At 38.0% G+C, this 20,384-nt stretch overlaps 1 protein-coding gene across 1 annotated transcript in view; it reads right to left on the reverse strand.

Moving 5' to 3' along the window:
* LOC103205890 (cytochrome P450 2C19-like) overlaps positions 1-20,384 on the reverse strand; it is a 40,592-nt gene that overhangs the window by 13,442 nt on the left and 6,766 nt on the right. Inside the window, exons 4-6 of the mRNA XM_007951291.1 lie at positions 15,113-15,273; positions 10,755-10,931; positions 7,586-7,727 (exon numbers count right to left, since the gene is read on the reverse strand). Of these exons, the coding sequence (XP_007949482.1) occupies positions 7,586-7,727; positions 10,755-10,931; positions 15,113-15,273 (480 nt within the window). The remainder of the gene's footprint in view (positions 1-7,585; positions 7,728-10,754; positions 10,932-15,112; positions 15,274-20,384) is intronic.

Consider the following 20,384-nt stretch of genomic DNA (forward strand, 5'->3'; position numbering starts at 1 on the left):
GGGAAATGAATAAGGAAGACCAAAGAAGAGTTGATGCTTTTGAGTTGTGGTGCTGGTGAAGAATGCTGAAAGTACCATGGACTGCTAAAAGAACTAACAGGTCTGTCCTGGAGGCAGTGCAACCGGAATGCTCCTTGGAAGCGAGAATGGCCAGACTTCCTCTCACCTACTTTGGTCTTGTTGTCAGAGGAGACCATTCCCTGGAGAAGGATGTCATGCTTGGTAAGGTGGAGGGTCGATGAAAGAGGGGAAAGCCTTCCACGAGATGAATTGACATGGTGGCTGCGACAAAGGGCTCAAATATAGCAGGGATCATGGAGCTGGCACGGGATCAGGCAGAGTTTCGTTCTGCTGTTCATGGGGTGGCTATGAGTCGGAAATGACTCGACGGCACCTAACAACAACAACTAACAATCCATGATCTCCAATTTTAGTCATTTTCCAAGTGGTATCAGTGGTAGCAGGGCATCATGTAGTTCTTCTGGTCTCAAGGTCCTGTAGGCTGAGATGGTCACTAATGGTGACCCATGGTCCAGTAATCCTTTGGACTAATTGTTTCCATGCATCTTTGATTTTCTTCACTCTTCTTTTCTCCAGATGAGGAAAGACTGCGACTTGCATGTTAGATGGCCGGTCTCAAGCTTTTAAGAGCCCAGTTGCTACTCACCAAAGTAGGATGTGGAAAAATGTGCTGTGTTATGCCAATACAGCTTGATGTCCTCTGTGACCATGGTCCCAAGCCCGCAGGTCCAGGGATTCACTCCCTAACATGTTTGCTTGTGGCTAAGAAGTTATCATAAATTTGCCACCTGTTCATTCTATTATATATATATGGAAATTTGTATAGTACATACAAATATGTATATAGAAATATAATCTGCCAAAACCTACACATGATTGTGGACATTTTCCCTTGTGCTTACCTTATACCCGATTATCTTGCCTATCTACCTAGGTATCCACCCATAGATTCATTTTTGTTATTATTGATAATGTAGTACTGTGTATGTAATAGTACTTACTTTGCTGTGTGTTCTTTTGTGTACCTCTTCATGTCTTGTCTTCCTTTTCCTTATTGATATTGTGTTGGCCACCTGCTTTTGGTATATTGCCTTTCCCTTCACCCACATCAATATGCATCTCTTAGCTAGTTAGCAATTGTCCCTCCCCTCTTCCCTCCTTGGTAACCATCAAAGAAAGCTTCTTTCCATAAGTAAACCTTTCCTTGACTTTTTATAATAGTAGACTCATACAGTATCTGTCCTGGGATTGAGTAATTTCACTCAGCATAATATCCTCCAAGTTCATCCATTTTGAAGTGTTTTGTGGATTTTTCATTAGTCTTTAATGTTGCATAGCATTCCATTGTGTGTATGTACTATGGTCTGGTTATCCATTCATCCATTGATGGCTCCTTAAGTTGTGTCCATCTCTTTGCTATTGTGATTAGTGCTGTGATGAACATGGGTGTGCATATATGTATTCATGTCCTGCCTCTCACTTCCTTGGGTTATATACCTAGTAGTGGGATTGCTGGATCAAATGGTATTTCTATTTCCAACTTTTAAAGAAAGAGTCATAACATTTTCCATAGTGGTTATACCAGTTTACACTGGCACCAGCAGTATATGAGACTTTCAAATGCTCCACAACCTCATCAGCATTTATTGTTTCCTGTTTTGTTAAACTCTGCTACTATTGCTGGCATGAGATGATATCTTGTTGTTTTGATTTGCTTTTCTCTAACGGTTAATGATCATGAGCATTTCTTCCTGTTTTGTTGGCTGTCTGAGTATCTACTTTGGTGAAGTGTCTGTTTGGTCATGTTGTCTGCTCATTTTTAAATTGGACTGTTTGTCTTTTTGATGAGGTTTTGACATTTTCTGTAAATTTTAGAGATAAGTCTGTTGTTGGATATGTCACTGCTATGTATTTTTTTCCCATTGCTATACATTTTTTTACCATATTATTGGCTAGGGTTTTATTGAAGATAGAATTCTCCAGTGAAGCCATCTCAACCAGGACTTTTTTTGTTGGTAGTTTTTTTTTTTTTTTTCAAATGATCTGTTCAACTTCTTCTTTTGTTATGTGGTTGTTGTTGTTGTTTTGATGTTGAGTTGGACCTGACTCTTAGTGAACCCTCCTTGGGTTTCTGAGGCAGTATCACTATGGAAGTAGATTTCCCAACCTTCCTTCCAAGGAGTGGCTGGTGGGTTTCAACTGCCAGCCTTCTGGTTAGCAGTCAACTGCCTTAGGCACTATGCTACCAGAGCTCCCATGGGTCTGTTCAAATTTTCTATCTCAATCCATGTTAATTTAGGTAAGTAGTGTGTTTCTAGAAATCTGTCCATTTCTCCTAGGTTTTCAGATTTGTTGGAGTATAGTTCTTCGTAGTATCTTAACATCTCTTTTTTTTCAGTTGTGACAAGCCCATTTCATTTCTTATTCATGTTGTTTGTGTCTTCTCCTTTTCCTTTGCTACATTTACCATTGTTTTGTCAGTATTATTAATCTTTTCTATGAATCAACTTCTAGTCTTGTTTATCTTTTCTATTATTTTATGTTTCATTTATTTCTTCTTGAATCTTTAAAATTTCTTTTCTTCTGGTGACTGTAGTCTTTTTGCTGATCTTTTTCTAATTGTTGGAAATGTTGGGTTAAGGTTAAGATTAAGGTTAAGGGTTAAGATTTTGCTCTCTTTTCTTTTGATGTGTGTATTTGGTGCTATAAATTGTCCTCTCAGCACTACTTTTGCTATGTCCCCCAAATCTTGATACATTGTGATTCCATTCTTGTGTAAGTCAACAATTTTTTTTTGTTTTTTTTATTTCTTCCATTTCCCAGTAATTTTTCAGAAGAGTGTTATTCCTTTTCCAAGTGTTTCCTTTTTTTTCTTGATCTTCTTATTGTTGATTTCTAATTTTATAGTATTGTGATCTGAGAAGATGCTTTGCAGTAGTATTTCAATGTGTGCAAATTTGTTGAGGCTTGCTTTGTGACCTAACACATTGTCTATCTGGACAATGTACCATGTGTGCTGGAAAAGAATGTACATTATGCTGTTGTTGGGGAAGTGCTCCAATCATGTTTATAAGGTCAAGTTAGTTGATTGTATTGTTTAGTTCTTCTGTGTCTTTGTTGAGTTTCTTTCTAATTCTGTCCTTCATTGAAAGTTGTGTGTTCAAATCTCCTACTATTACTGTGGAGTTGTCTATTTCTCTTTTCAATTCTGTTAAAGTTTATGTATTTTGGGGCTCTTTCATTGAATGTATCAATATTTATTATTCTTATATCCTCTTGTTTGATTTATCCTTGATTATTGTATAATGTCCTTCCTTTTCTCTTATGATAGTTTCTGTCTTAATGTCTGTTTTATCAGAAATTAATATTGTCACTTCTGCTCTTTATTGATTGCCAATGCTTCATATATTTTTTTCAACCTTAAATTTTTGTCTCTTTTTTGGTCTAAGGTGTGTCTCTTGTAGACAGCATATTGATGTGTCATGTTTTCATATCCATTCTACAACTTTCTATGTCTGGATTGGTGAATTTAATCCATTTACATTCAATGTAATTTTCAACCAGTATGATTTTTTTGCTCTTACTTTGTTATGTTTCTTTTTTTGTTTACTTGTTTTAATCATGTTGCTGACTCCTCTGTTCCATATAAGTTTTTGTGTTGAGCTCATTTTGTTTATGAATTTTTTAAATCATTTCTTTCATTGCTACTGTTCTAGTATTTGCAAAATATTTGTGCTTTGCCTCATTTTATCTTGATGAGAAGGACTATTAATTTTCTTTGAGGTCACTCTATGATTTATTATTTTTTCCTTAGTTTAAAACAGTCTATTTTATCTCAAAATTGTTTTGTCTGTTTTCTCCATTTAGAAGTTCTGTACCTGCACTTTGCATTCCCTCTTTGTTGCTTTGTAGCTGTCCTCATTTACAAATTGATATTTCTGCTTCCCTGTTGAGAGTCTTGTAAGTCTATTTTATTTTATATTCTTCTACATCTGGGTTGGTTTCTGGGTTATGATGTCAAGCGTGTTAATCACCAGTTTTCTGCTGTTGTTGATTCTCTGTCTGAAAGACTCCCTTTACCATCTGTTGTAAGGTTGATCTTGTTTTTACAAATTCACTTAAATTCTGTTTATCAGGAAATGTCCTAATTTTGCCATCATATTTAAGGGACAATTTTTCTGGGTAGATAATTCTTGTTTGGCAATTTTTTTCTTTCAAGGTTTTATATGTGTCATCCCCTTGCTGTCTCATCTGCATGGCTTCTGCTGAAAAGCCAGATCTTAGTGTTATTAGTTGCCTTTTGTATGTAAATTTTTGTTCTCCTGTGTTGCTTCCAGTATTCTTTCTTTGTCTTTGGTTTATAGAATATTGATTGTGATGTCTTGATGATATTCTTTTTGGGTCTATCCTTTTGAGGTTTGACGAACACATTAAATGCATATCTTCTCGTCTTTAATCATATTTAGGGAAGTTCTCTTCCAAAAAATCTTTGACAATTTTCTCTGTGGTTTTATTTGTCTTTTCCTGTTCTCGAATTCCAATCACAAATAAGTTATTCCTCTTGACAGTGTCACACATAAATTTTAGGCTCTCTTCATTGTTTTTATTTTTTGCTCTTGTTCTTTTTTCTGATTGTTCCCTTTCAATCTCACTAATACTGTTTTCCATTGATTTAGTTCTACTCCTTTGACCTTTCAATGTGTTATCTATTTCTGAAATTTCAGTATTAATCTTATGGATTACTGTTTTCTGTTTTGGTATGGTTTCTCATTTTTCACGTATTTTTTCATTTTTTTTTTCCATCTATTTTTCCTAATTTCTTCTTAAATTTTGTTCATGTGTCCTTGGTATGTCTCTCAGTCACTTGAAGGTAATTAAATACAATTCTTTTGTATTCCTTATCAGGTAGTTCCTATGCCACTTCTTCCTAAGGGGGGTTTTCTGGCTCTAATTCTGGTTCCTTGTATGTACTACTTTATCTTACTTCTTCATGGGAAAAGTGATTGCCAGTTTTGTCTGTGACATTGTGATGTCATTGTGTTTGTATTTAATTTGTGATTGTATGTTGGTATGATTCTCCCAGCTTTTTTGTTTGTTGGTTGGTTTGCTTTTTTGTTGTTGTTTTTTGCTTTTGCTTTATTTTGTTTTGATATATCTGAAAGAGCAGGCTGGTGTTCTACTCTATTCACTGGGTTGGCCATACTTAGGCATTCACCACTTGTCTCCTAGTGGGTGTAACAGAATATGAAAATGTGTGCATTGGTCATTATTAACTGTTTGTGTAGAGCAAATGAGGGTGGCTTGGGTCACTGTTGGCCTCCAGGTGTTCTTGATAAGTTGGTGCAGAAGCAGGTGGTAGTCTTAGCCTGGTGGGTGGAACTGCAGAAGGTGTGGGTGAGGTTGGGTCATGTGGACATGGTTGCTGTGTCCCACCAAGTGGAACAAAAAAGAAAAATAACACCAAAAATATCAAAATAAGAGTACAAAAAAGAAACATCATAAACCCACAGCAAAAAACCATGAAAAGGAAAAAAAGAAAAATAGGGGGAAAATAAAAAAAGGCCAAGGGAAAGTGAAAAAAAAAAATGAAAATGGAGGTGGTATGGGGAAAAGAGGACAAAAGAAAAGAATAGCAGAGAAAAATGCCACAATAAAAACAAAGGATGGGAAAAATTAAAAGAGAAAAGGAATAAAAGACAGAGAAAGGAACCAGGAAAAAGACCAAAAAAACAAAACTATGAACCTGAACAGGGAAAGCAAAGACAAAATAAAAAGAAGAAATGAAAGAAGGGAAAAAATAATAATTAAAAAAAGAAAAAGGAAACTGCAGGACTAGGACAGGGTGCCCAGGCATTGTTCCTACTGGCCAGGAAGATGGTGCAGAGCAGTGTACTTGGTCCTGGCAGTAGTTCCTGCTTACCCACAAAGGCAACTATGGACAAAGTACTTGATCTCAGATATGTTCTTGCTATCCCAGAAGGTACTTGGGGGTAGGGTTCCTGGACCCAGAAAAAGATCCTGCCAGCCCAAATAGCAGCAAGTAGTTCCAGAAAGATTTTCTGTCATCTCAAAAAGCAGCTGGGGACAGTGTGTCTGGTCCCTGAAAAAGTTCCCAAAATCCCAAAAAACAGCTGGCCACAGGGCCCTTGCTCTTGGAAAATGTTCCTGCCACCCCAAAAGGAGGCTGGGTGTAGAGCACCTGGTCCCAGAAAAAGTTCCCTGCCAGCCCAAAATACATGTAGGTGCAGGGCAGCTCATATCAGAACTGGTTCCAGTCTACCCAGAAGGCAACTGGGGGTACTAAATCTGATCCCAGAGAAGTTCCTGCTGGCTCAGAAGGTACCTGGTGGCAGGGTACTCAGACAAAGACAATGTCACTGTTTGTTGTAAAGGTGACTGGAAGCAATGCACCTGGTTCCAGAGGGAGTATCTGCAGACAAAAAAGGCAGCTATGGGAAAGGCATCTGGTCCCAGGCAAAGTTCCTGCTATCTCAAAAGGCAACTGGGTGTAAGGTTCCATTCCCAAAAACGTTACTGCCATTCCAAATGGCAGCTGGCTGTGAGGTACCTGGTCTCAGAAAAAGTTCCCACTGTACAAAAGTTTGCTTGTAGTAGGATGCCTGGTCCAAGATGGTATTCCTGCCTCTCCAGCAGGTGGGAGGTAACGGGAGGTGGCCACACCTTCCATTTGCTGAGAGGATGTGAAGTACAATTGGAATTTCACTCCTTTCTGGTCATCAGCCATCAGTGTGGTTGCCCATGCAACCCTTGGCAAGCAGAGCTGATTGTCAAGACGCTGCCTGGATTGGAACGCTGCTTGGAAATATTCAAAATGGCCACTCCATCAGGGCAGTAAACAGTCCACAGTTCTGTTTGTCTCCTTATTCACTTTTTTCAGTCCATTTCTTCTTCTAATGTATATTTAATCCACTTCTTTATCCTTCCCTTCAAAGCTCAGTGTTACAGGTTTAGCCTGTATATCTGATTCAGTTGGTTTCTTGTTTCTTTGTTGTAGAGGGACTCTGTAGCTTGTCTGCCTGTTCTGCCATCATGCCAGAAATCCAAGTAGCTGTTTCAAATCCAAATTTTCTAGGTGATTTCTAAGTGCTCAGTAAATGTTTCAAATTCCTAGTAATAATTTATTCATTCTTGGGAAACATTAGATATTCCATCACTTCCCTTTTTTTTTTTTTTTTTTAATGTTGTTTCTTACACTTCCTTTACCTACCCTGTCCATTCTGAACTGGTTATTTTCTAGGCTGGTGCACAGTAGCCCCCCTGAAACTTTCCTGCTATAAATCACCTGCCCCAGGATCCTGACACCACTCCAGAGCTTTATCACATTACCAATTGCCCACACTGTCCTTCCCTTCTCTCAGTCACTCTCCCCTGTTGTGCAAATTGTCTCATTTTTATTCTGTCACCAAACTTGTACAAATATCTACCTGTTGTCACAGAAATTTAAATAATGAGGCTTCTCTAAGAGAAACAAGATAGAAAATGCTAGCAATGTCTTGTGAAATCTCTTTCTGAATCTTACCCGGCCCACCACCTGTGATCATACCTGTGACCTCAGGGTACTTCATCAAAAGCAGGAGTCCGTATCTAAGGGTGGTGCTTGTTGTTTCTGTCCCAGCTCCAAACAGGTCACTTATTATGCCTGCCAAGCTTTCAATAGTGAATTCAGACTGTTTATTGTGCTTCTCCTAGGAATGTTATGTGATAGTTTGAAAAATTAGTTTAACAGCATAATTAATTACAATGAATTCAAAATAATTCAGATTATTATAAACCTAAGCACTCTTGAAAACTAAAGAGTTCTTTTTTTAGGATAATTTCCTGTATGGTATGGTAGACACTGGAGATTAGCTGACCTGATTTTAAAATCCTACTTGTAATTCCCTTTCTTGTCTGAAATATCCGTTTGCCAGCTTTTGCTGCTAGGTGGGCCACACAACATAGTTCTTGACAATGAGATATGATCAGAAGCCTACTCTGCCACTTCTTATTCAAAACGGAGATGTGAAGGTACAGGAGGGTCAGGCAGCATCTCGGGACATGAGGATTTAAGCATGAAAATGGAGGCCTGTGTACTAAGTGTGGTGAAGAAAAATGGAAGGCCCCTGACTCTGTGATGCATCAGGGCTACTGTCCCAGGCCTGGCCTGGCCCAACATGAGACTCCTTGGATGGAAGCTAAATAAACCCATGATTTGATTAAGCCACTTTTAATTGAGACAAATAGAAACTATTATTAAATACAATATGGAGGAGCTAGCCATTTGAAATACTACAGGGCCTTCCTTAACGTGAGAGAACTGGAGAGGCGTCAAAGCATTAGGAATCCCCTCACTATATATATGCAAAATACGAAGGACTCAGGTAGGATTTGTCTTCTGGAATGGGGTCCACACCTTTAATCAGGTTCTCATGATTACTGGACACTTATCTTAAAGGATAAGAATCCTTCATTCCCCTAGCAGCAGAGAAGGCAGACAATGGAAGTAATGTGCTTTTTACTTCAAATTCTTCAAACCATTCCATCTTCTTCATTAGAGTCCATCTAGAACACACGATTTCTGAGGTTCACCTCACATCCCAAGCGTGGTTCTCTGACTGCCCCCTCTCTCAGCATTTTTGCCTTTCCACATTTGCTTGCTGACTGATTTCTCATTTCTGCCCAACGTACAACACAGTCACTATCTGATCTTTGTCTCACTGGTTCAAGTTCACAAATAGGAAATCTCTCATACTGAGATTTCCACATTAACTCCTATGTTTTGGCACTCTCTATAGGCTCTATGGGAGCTCTGGTAGCATAGTGGCTAAGACACTTGCCTGCTAACCAGACGGCTGGCAGTTCAAACCCACCAGCCACTCCTCGGAAGGAAGGTTGGGTAATCCTACTTCCGTAGTGATACTGCCTCGGAAACCCAAGGAGGGGTCTCTATGAGTTGGGGCCGACTCGATGGCAAATAACAACAACAACAACATAGGCCTCCCATGACACAAACTCTGATGGCACAATGGCTACTGACTAAAAATTCAGTGGTTCAAGCCCACCAGCTGCTGCTCCATTGGAGAAAAGACCTGGTGTTCTGTCCCGTGAAGATATTAGCCTAGAAAACCCTATCCTATATATAGGTCACTATACATATGGTGGGAGCTCTGGTAGCATAGTGCCTAAGACACTTGACTGCTAACCAGAAGATTGGCAGTTCAAACCCACGAGCCACTCCTCGGAAGGAAGACGGGGCAATCTACTTCCGTAGTGATAACTACTTTGGAAACCCAAGGAGGGGTCGCTATGAGTTGGGCCTGACTCGACAGCGTATAACAACAACAGCATACATAAGTATATAGGGTCACTGAGACAGAATGACTCAATAACAAACAACAACAACAACAGGCCCCCTGACACAAACTCTTAACCAAATTCAAAGCCTTCCTAAGAACAGTATTATTTACTTCCCAATTTTTTTTTATTTCTTCTAAAACATTGCTACTTCTCTGACTTGCAGGACACTAACTAATTAAGTCTCTTTCTAGATTTCTGAGAACATGACATGATAGACAACTTGATTTTATTTTAGACTCTGTATATCCATGGTCTACATTCTAACTGAGACCAAATCTAAATAAATAAACAGTCTCCCAGCTGGTCTTGATCTTCACTCTCATCACACAGATCATTCTATATAACTCCTGGATCATATATAGAATGATCACACAGATCATTCTATATAACTTATCTGCATTTTATTCCTGTACACTCATACATCTAACAGGTCAAATAAAGTTTTCCATGCCAACATTCATGTTTAAAGGTTACTTAACAGTCATCAAAACCCAAATCCTTATCTGTGGAAATTTATTTTTGGTTACACTCAATTAAGGCTTCTCCCTTCCACCTACCTGATGTCTTTGACACCACACATCTCTGAACCTCTGCACACTCCATTCAGTGCATCTGAAATGCCCTGTCCTGTACCTCTTTACAAATATTCCTTCTCACTCGCCCATGCACTGTGTGCAAGGATCATTTCCATCTTCATCTGATGGCATGATATTTTGTATTTTTGACTTGTTTGTAATTGTTTCCATTTCAACTCAGGTGTACATTCTGTATCTCTTTAGGTTGATTATTAGTAGCTAAAGAACAGCGTCCATGTACTCTATAATTTTTTAACCATTCAGTTAAAATTTATCCATGATGTGTAGTGCATGCATATGCATATTGTTGTTGTTGTTATGTGCCGTCGAGTCAAACCCGACTCATAGCGACCCCTCCTTGGGTTTCCGAGGCAGTATCACTACAGAAGTAGGATTGCCCAACCTTCCTTCTGAGGAGTGGCTGGTGGGTTTGAACCGCCAGCCGTCTGGTTAGCAGGCAAGTGTCTTAGCCACTATTCTACCAGAGCTCCCATGCATATTATAGGTACTTAAAAGGCTTGTCAAACATTACTTAAACATCCCTATCAAGTAGCGTAGTGCCTAAGGCATTTGACTGCTAACCAGAAGGCTGGGGGTTCAAACCCACCAGCCACTCCTCAGAAGGATGACTGGGCAATCTACTTCTATAGAGATACTGCTTCAAAAACTCAATGAGGGGTCTCTATGAGTCAGATTTGACTCTACGGCAGTAGTTTGGTTTCTTTTGGTATTGAGTACAGAACTATTGAGTGAACCACATAATGTACAAGCAAACAAATAACTGATCTGCTAATGTTTTACCTGTTCCATTTTGATGAGGAAGCAATCAATGAAGTCCCGAGGATTGTTAATGTCCACAGATTCTTGATGTTCTTTTATTTTCTCCAAAGTAAAGCTTTTTAAATAAGCAATATTATTAAGTACTTTGTTATGACTCCCTGGGAAATAATCAATGAGCAGAGGAAAACTATTGCAGATCTAAGAGAGAGAAAAATCTTTATTATATATATATATATATATATATATATATATAACACCCATGACAACATATATTTCTTATGCTAAGCATAGTGTGCTAGGAGCTCTGGTAGCATAGTGCCTAAGGCAATTGACTGCTAACCAGAAGGCTGGAAGTTCAAATCCACCCGCCACTCCTCAGAAGGAATGTTGGGCAATCTACTTCTGTAGTGATACTGCCTCAGAAACCCAAGGAGGGGTCGCTATGAGTTGGATCTGACTCGATGGCAATGAATAGAAGCCCTGGTTAGAAATTGAGCTTAAAAACATGAATAAAATATGATCTCCAATTTGAAGGTAATATTTACTGTACCTATAAAGTATTTTTCTATGCTTATAGAAAGATTCAAGGGAGAAAACTTTGACCAGAGGATCAAAGCTGATAACCTTTTCCTAACCTCATACATCATTTCTATAGTATAAAAGAACATCTTTATATCAATACTTTTGGTTTTTTTTTTCTTTTTTTTTTTTTAACACCAACTATTCCCTACAACCAAAAAATAGAGGATGGCATGAATTAGTATGGTTCACATTTTATTGATGAGCATATAGGTTAAGGAAGTGGACAACCTGAACCTGATATGGAGCAGAAAGGTAGTTGTGGCTGTTTCTACCTCTACCAAGCAGCATCAGAAATGGAATCAATATTTTAGGAATGGAAGAGCTTGAAATTACCATGACACCTTACTTAGCATTTCATGTATAAAATAACTATTAAAAAGAGCAATTAAGTGATTTCTCTAAGATCATGATACCACCACTGTGGTAGACCAGACCATCAATTACACATGTGCAAGTTCAAGTTGAAGCTAAAAAAAATTAAAACCAATTCATGAGAGCCACAATACGACCTTGTGTATATTCCACCCAAATTTAGAGATCATCTGAAGAATAGATTTGACGCATTGAGCCCTAATGACTGAAGATTAGATGAGCTGTAGGATGATGTCAAAGTCATCATACATGAAGAAATAAAAATGTTGTCAAAAGGATAGGAAAGGAAGGAAAGACCAAAATCGATATCAGAAGATGCTCTGAAACTTGCTCTTGAAAGAAGAATATCTAAAGTGAATGGAAGAAATGATGAACTAAAAGAGTCAATCAGATTTCAATGGGCAGCTTGAGAAAACAAAGTAAAGTAGATAATGAAATATACAAAGACCCAGAATTAGAAAACCCAAAAGAAAGAACATTCTTGGCATTTCTCAAAGTAAAAAACTGAAGAAAAAATTTAGCCCATGAGTTGTAATATTAAAGGATTATATAGGCAAAATATTGAATAATGCAGTAAGCATCAAAAGAAGATGTAAAGTATACAGAGAGTCACTGTACAAAAAGAATTGGTCAATGCTCAAGCATTTCTGGAAGGAGCATATGATCAAGAACCAATGGTATTGAAGGAAGAAGTCCAAGCTGCACTGAAGGAATTGGCTAAAAACAAGGCTCTAGAAATTGACAGAATACCCATGGAGATGTTTCAACAAACAGATGTAGCACTGGGGACACTAACTCATTTATGCCAAGAAATTTAGAAAACAGTTAGTCGGCCAACAGGCTGGAGGAGATCTATATTTGTATCCATTGCAAAGAAAGGTGATCCAACAGAATGTGGAAATTATCAAATAATATCATTAATATCACACTCAAGTAAAATTTTGGCAATGATAAGTCAAGAATGGTTGCAGAAGTATATTGACAGAAAACTGCCAGAAATTCAAGGTGGATTCAGAAGAGGACATAGAACAAGGGATATCATTGCTAATGTCAGATGGATCTTGGCTGAAAGCAAAGAGTATCAGAAAGATGTTTACCTGTGTTTTATTGACTATACAAAGGCATTAGACTGTGTGGATCATAACAAATTGTGGATAACATTACAAAGAATGGGAATTCCTGAACACTTAATTGTGCTCATGAGGAACCTGTGCAGATACCAAGAAGCAGTCATTTGAACTGAACAAGGGAATACTTCATGATTTAAAATCAGAATAAGTGTGCCAGAGTTGTACCCTTTCAGTATACTTATTCAATCTGTATGCTGAACAAATAATCTGAGAAGCTGGACTTTATGAAGAATCCAGCATCAAGATTAGAAGAAAATTCAATGAGGCCAGGAATGTGTAGGAAAGAAAGATACTGTAAAAGGTAACCACAGGGAGGAAGTGGGAAGAGAGCTGTTACATTATGGGGATTGCAATACATATCATGAAACAAAATATGTATGAATCGTGGAGTTGAAAGTGAATTTGCTTTGTAAATTTTCACCCAAATTGCAAGTAAAATAAAAGATTGGAGGAAGACTAATCATCTGTGATATGCAGATGACATGGCCTTCTTTGCTCAAAGTGAAGAAGACTTGCAGCACTTACTGATGAAGATCAAAGACTGTAGTCTTCAGTACGGATTACATCTCAACATAAAGGAAACAAAATCCTGACGACTGCACCAATAAGCAACATCAAACAGAGAGAAGATTGAAGATGTCAGGGATTTCATTTTACTTGGATCTGTCATCAACACCCATGGAAGCAGCAGCCAAGAAATCAGATGATGTATTGCACAGGGAAAATGTGCTGCAAAAGACCTCTTTTAAAGTGATAAAGAGCAAAGATGCCACTTTGAAAACTAAGGTGCATCTAACCTAAGTCATGGTCTTTTGAATTGCCTCATGTGCATGTGGAAGACGGATAATGAGTAAGGAAGACTGAAGAAAAATGGATGGATTTGACGTATAGTTTTGGCAAAGAATATTGAATATACTACAGACTACCAGAAGAACAAACAAATCTGTCTTGGGAGAACTTCAACCAGAAAACACTTTAGAAGTGGGAATGGCCAGACTGATGTCATGTACTTTGTCATGTCATCTGCATGTTGTGAAAAGGGACCAGTGCCTGGAGAAAGATATCTTTCTGGGTAAAATTGATGGTCAGGAGAAAGGGGAAGCCCCTCAATGAGATAAATTGACACAGTGGCTGCAATGATGGGCTAAACATAGCAAAAATTGTGAGGATGGTGCAGGATCAGACTTTCATTCTGTCATGCATAGGCTTACTATGAGTTGGAAAGAACTCAATAGAACCTAACAGCAAGATGATCAACTAAGATCATGTAGTTATCATTTTAGGCAGAGCGCAGAATGTGCCAGCTCAGCACAAGGTGAAATTGTGATGTTTATGATTTATATACAATAAAACCCAATAATTTTCTGCTCCCCAAGTTACCTTATCAGTTAGAATTACAACCGAAGCATCAAACATCCCTACGTTAGTCCGCACTTCCTAGTAGCATCTGCAGTATTAAACATCTTCCCTCTTTTATATCCTAAATAGGCATATTTCTGCCAGGTAATTTGATGAAGAGGTCACTAGGTGTTAGATGGAGGACAAGCTCTGTAGTTAATGGAAGTCTTTCAACAAGGGCCTTGACTCTCCATTGACTGCTGTGTGGATATTTTCAGAAGTCATCAGAGTATTTTATGGAAACTGGGTTTGGGGTTTATTGGAAAAATGACTGGACAGGGTGTCCATGAGCTTGAAGACAGCTCTGTATTCTGAGTATTGTGTTCTCATCTGGAAACTAAAGGGCAGGTTATCTCTCACTGATGCTCACTTCATGACCCTGTCTTATTTATGCAGTGTTGCTATAATAGAAACACCACAAATGAGTGGTTTTAATGAGCAGAAATTTATTATTTTAGTGTCCAGTAGCCTAGAAGTCTGAGTTCAGGTGCTAGTTGTAGGGGAATGCTTTCTCTTTCTGTTGGCTCTGGAGGAACCTCCTTCTCCAAGAGCTTCTGCTCCTAGATCACCTTCACGTGAGGTGGCAACTTTCTTCCCTAGCTCTGCTTACTCATTTACTTATTTAATTTCTTTTAAATCTCTAAATATGTAGACTTAAAACACTCCCTAATGTTATCTCATTAAAATAATAAAGAAAACTCATCCCCATCTGAGGTTATAACTATAGATATAGGAGTTAGGATTTACAATACATGCTTTGTGGGCCACAAGTCCATCCATAACAGACCCTAAGCAGGACATTTTTGTTCAAACCTTACAGCTTGGTCAATACAGAATTTTTCACTTGCCAGAGAAAGAAAAAGAAAGATTTCTCAAGAAGAAAGGATCTGGCCTCACCTGGATCCATGGGGAGCTCAGAATACTGATGTTTTCATTTAATTTTTTCATCAGGTTAAGAAGATCCTGATCTTTATAATCAAAACGATTCTGGAAAATAATGGAGCAGATCACATTGCAGGGGGCACATCCCAGGATGAAAGTGGGATCACAGGGGGAGGCTAAAGCATTAAAAAAAAAAAAAAAAAAAAAGAAGAAGAAGAAGAAAAAGAAAAAAATAATTGGACACATTTAAAAATTACTATTAAAATAAACATATAAAACTAAGTGTCTCTCAGATAACAGATGTCTTCATTACCCAGTGATGCTATCACAGATATATCCCGAGTAGATGGTTTCAACAAAAGTTTATTCTGTCACAGCTTAGGAGACTATAAGTCTGAATTCAAAGTGCCAGATCTAGGGGAAGTCTTTCTTTCCCTGTCAGTTTTGGGGGAAGGTCCTTGTCTCCACTCAAAATCTGTTGGCTGAGCACCTCTTGGAGATCTCCATGTGTCTTGGCATCAGTCTTCCCATGGGTCTAAGCAGTTCTCAGGCAGAGACCTTGGGCCCAAACACAGCCTCTGCTCCTGGTTCTTCTTTCTGGGTGGTAGTCAGGTCCCTCCTTCTCTGCTTGCTTCTCTCTCCTTCGATCTCTTGTAAGATAAAAGGTGATGCAGGCCACACCCCAGGGGAACTGCCCTTTTATTGTATCAGGGCTGTGACCTGAGGAAGGGTGTTGAATCCCATCCTAATCCCCTTACAGCTGATTGGCTGGTGGCATCAGATCATGGGGGATTATTATATCATTACATAACTGCCAATTACATCCTTACGTAATTGCTATACCACTGAGAATTATGGCCCAGCCAAGCTGACACATATTCTGGGAGCACAAAACTCAGTCCATGAATACAGGTAAAGGTAATTTTAGAAACTTTTAAGCACTGTCTACCTTGAAATTTCCTTACTGGGGAGAAAAAGCAGTATTCAGAAATGAACATATCACTGTCCCCTTAAATGTGAGCTGACCATTACATTTTGACTCCTTTGATAATGGTTTTCTCAGGGGAGTTCTGGTAAGATGGTGGAATAGACAGACAAACTACACAGACCTTCTTCTACAAAGAAAAGGGGAACCTATTAACACAGATACAGAAGATAATCCTGGAGCTCTGAGCTTTGAAAGGAAGCGTACAAAAGTGGACTAAATTTCGATGAGTAGAAGAGCCTGTATGAAAACACCAAAAAAGGAGACATATGGAACTGTGGTCTGTCAATGATCCCGACAGCATGGACAGCTTGGATATTGCCAAGTGGTGTTAGGACCTAAGAATTAACCTAAAAATTGGCCCCTGTAGCCAAAGGCTGCATGGAGGACTGCATTGGTGGCTGGTGAATAAAAGGGGAAGCAGCAAAGAGGGAGACGTGCTGAGCTGTGAACTTTTGGCTGTCCAGAGAGCATTGCCATTTTGAATGTTTACAAGCTGCTGGACAATTTTGGATATTTAAAGTGACAGCGTTCTCTCAGATTCCAGGCACCTAAGAATAAGCTACACTTGCCAGGGACTCCAAGGACATCCAGACACAAACGATTGGAAAAATGTGACATTCCCCTTGTCATTCTTATACCACAAACCCTCTTGGTGAATGGAGATGCGGCCATCCCTCACTCCCAACACCGTCTGGGCCAGCAGGAATTCCATCCCACTCTGTGTGCTCTGACGGAGTCTGGGTGCTCTTTTTATGTTTTAATTTGTCTGTTTTTGCCTTTTGAAAAATCATTATAAATCTTTTTCTTTTTTTCTTCCTTTTTATTATTATTTATTCTTCACTTCCTAGGTTCTGGTTTTCAGCTTTTTCTCTCTTCCCTGTTCCTGGTTCCCATTTTTTTTCTTTCTCGTGGTACTCTCCATTAATTTTTCTTCTGTTTGCATTTTTCCCATTTTTTTTCCTTCATTATTCCCCTACTCTACCTCTTTTCTCTTATTGCCCCCTCCCCTGATACTGCGTTGCTTTTTTGTTGTTTTGTTTTCTTGCCCCTCCCCCACCTTTTCAAAGCATATTTATTTTGGCTTTTTAAAGTATTTATTTAAATATTTTCTCTCATTAATTGCCTTTTCACTCTCTCTCTCTCTCTTTTTTTTTCTTCTCTTTTTGATGATTGTTCCTGTGTGTTTATGTGATGTGGTATTTTGTCCACTTACTTTTACTTTTTGATGGTTTTTTGATTGTTGTTTTTGTCTAACTGAGTGGAAGACATCAACCATACCCATAGGTTGCAACCACACCCACTCCTCCTATAGCTCCACTTACTGAGTGAGAGCCACCACTCCCTCCTCCATCACCAAGCCAACAATAAATGACCATCAAGAGCGAGCTTACTTCACCCTTAATTGTGCTTCACAAACAGTTAACAGGGATCTGTGAAGCCACTCTCATTCTCTATCACAACCTTCAGAAGACAGGTGATAAGGGCATAAGTGCTGCCAACTAGCAAATAAAGGAACACAGTACCCTGCTTATCCAGATACATCCACAAAAACAAAGAAAACAAAAATCTGTGAATCACTCTAACATACAATCACATTTACAATGTAAATACAACAATGTCACAATGTCTAGGAGACAAAAGACCATCCCAGTCCACACAAAGTAGCAACATAAAGTGGTAGAAGCAAGAGAGCAGGATATAGACCCAGAACACATCCCTGAGGAAACAGCAGGATTGAAGTTCCCTGATAAGGAATTCAAAAGAATTATACTTAGGTACCTTCAAAGGATTGTGAGATGGATTAAGGAAAACACTGACAAAATTAAGGAAAGTAGACAAAACCCTAGAACAATTTTGGAAGAAAATACAAGAACATAAAGACAAAATAAATGAAAGAAAGGATACAAAATCTACACATAGAAATCCAGAAGATTAATACTAAATTTTCTGAAATAGATAACACATTGACAGGGCAAAGGAATAGAATCAAATCAATGGAAGACAGAATTAATGAGATTGAGGACAAATATCTGAATACTTCTTTGCAAGGGATCTATCAGAAAAAAAAGATCAAAACAAAAAGAAGAAAGGCTAAGATTTGTGTGGAATACCATCAAAAGGAATAACCTATGTATAATCAGAATTCCAGAAGTGGAAGAGAAAAAGAAAACCACTGAGAAAATTGTTCAAGATTTGTTGGAAGAGAACTTCCCTGATATGATAAAAGATGAGAATATATCCATTCAGGAAGTCCAACGAACCCCAAACAGGGTAAACAACCCTCAAAAATCAACAAGACATATCATCATCAAACTCATAAAAAACCAAAGACAAAGAAAGAATCCTGAAGGCAGCATGGGAAAAATGACAAGTTACCTACAAAGGACAACGAATAAGACTAAGTTCTTATTTCTCACCAGAAGCCATGCAGGTGAGAAGGTAATGGAATGGTATATATAAAACCTTGACAGAGAAAAATTTCCAACCAAGAATTATATACACAGCAAAATTGCCCCACAAATATGATGGTGAAACTAGGATATTTCCAGGTAAGCAGAAATTAAGGGAATTTGTTTAAACCAGACCAACTTTACAAGAGATGTGAAAGGGAGTCCTTTGAACAGAGTACTAATAATAACAAAAGACAACTGACCATTAATGCACAAGATGACATAACCCAGAAATCAACACAGCTAGGGAAGTATCTAAAGTAGAATAAGCTTCAATTGAGAAAAGAGGAAAACTACAAACCAAAAATAGGGAAAAAATAGTGTAGTTACAGAACTTCTAAATGGTGAGGAAGTCAAGAGGGTTGCAAGATACAATGGACTGTTCAAATCTCAGGGAGAAAATTATCAATCACAGGGTAACCTCAAAGAAAAATGAGAAACCTTCACATCACAATAAAAAAGAGGACAAGTACAAACATTTCACAAATACTAAAACAACAGCAACAAAGGAAATGATAACAAGATTCATAAACATAATGAGCTCAGAATGGAAAATTATATGGAACAAAGAAACCAGGGACATCATGAAAAAACACATAACAAAATGACAGCAACCAATTCATACTTGTTGATAATTATACTGAATGTCAATGGATTAAATGCATCACTCAAGAGATGGAGAGTTGCAGACTGGATAAGAAAACATAACCCATCAATATGCTGTATAAAAGACACACACCTTAGAGACGAACACAAAAATAGACTAAAAATCAAAGGTTGGAAAATGATATATCAAGCAAATGGCAACCACAAAAGAGCAGGAGTGGCAATATTAATTTCTGATAAAACTGACTTTAAGATAAAAACCACCATAGGAGACAAGGAAGGACGTTATATAATGATTAAAGGATCAATTGAACAAGAAGATATAACCATAATAAACATCTATGAACCCAATGAAATGAGCCCCAAAATACATAAATCAGACTTTAAAAGAGTTGAAAAGACAAATAGATGACTCCACAGTCATAGTAGGACACTTGAATACTTCACTTTCAATGAAAGATAAACAACTGGAAAGAAATTCAACAAAGATGCAAAAGAGCTAAACAATACAATCCACCAAGTTGACATTATAGATATCTACAGAGCACTTCACCCAACAACAGCACAATATACATTATTTTCCAGTGCACTTGGATCATTCTCCATGATAGACCTTATGTTAGGCCATAAAGCACACCTTAATAAATTTAAAATCTTGAAATACTGCAAAGCTTCTTCTCATATCACAATGCTATAAAATTAGAAATCAACAACAGGAAAATCAACCGAAAAAGAGCAAACACATGGAAATTGAACAGCACCCTCCTTAAGAATAACTGGGTCATAGAAGAAATAAAAAATGAATTAAAAAAATTCCTTGAACCAAAGAAGAATGAAAATATAACATACCAAAACCTTTGGTACACAGCAAAAGTAGTGATCACATGCCAATTTTATAGCAATAAATGCACACATCAAAAAGAAGAGTCAAAATCAACACTTTAAATCAACATCTCCAATAATTAGAAAAAGAACAGCAAGAAAGGAAGGTAATAATATATTTGAGCAGAAAAAATGAAACAAAATAGAAAGACAACAGAAAAACTCAACAAGACTGGAAGTTGGTGTATCGAAGAACATATATAGGGTTGGCAGACAATTGTCCTATAAGTTTATGTGAATGATCAGAATTCCCAGGTGTATAGTAGAGTTGACAAGGGGAAGGTTGTGGTCACTGCTTGGTCACAGCCAGCTACCCAGAGGGACCAAGTAGTTGGACCTGCGGGCTTGGGACCCTAGTCTC

This window comes from Orycteropus afer, unplaced genomic scaffold, assembly GCF_000298275.1.
Source record: "Orycteropus afer afer isolate SDZICR_OR568_19922 unplaced genomic scaffold, OryAfe1.0 scaffold00293, whole genome shotgun sequence".
Taxonomy (NCBI): Eukaryota; Metazoa; Chordata; class Mammalia; order Tubulidentata; family Orycteropodidae; genus Orycteropus; species Orycteropus afer.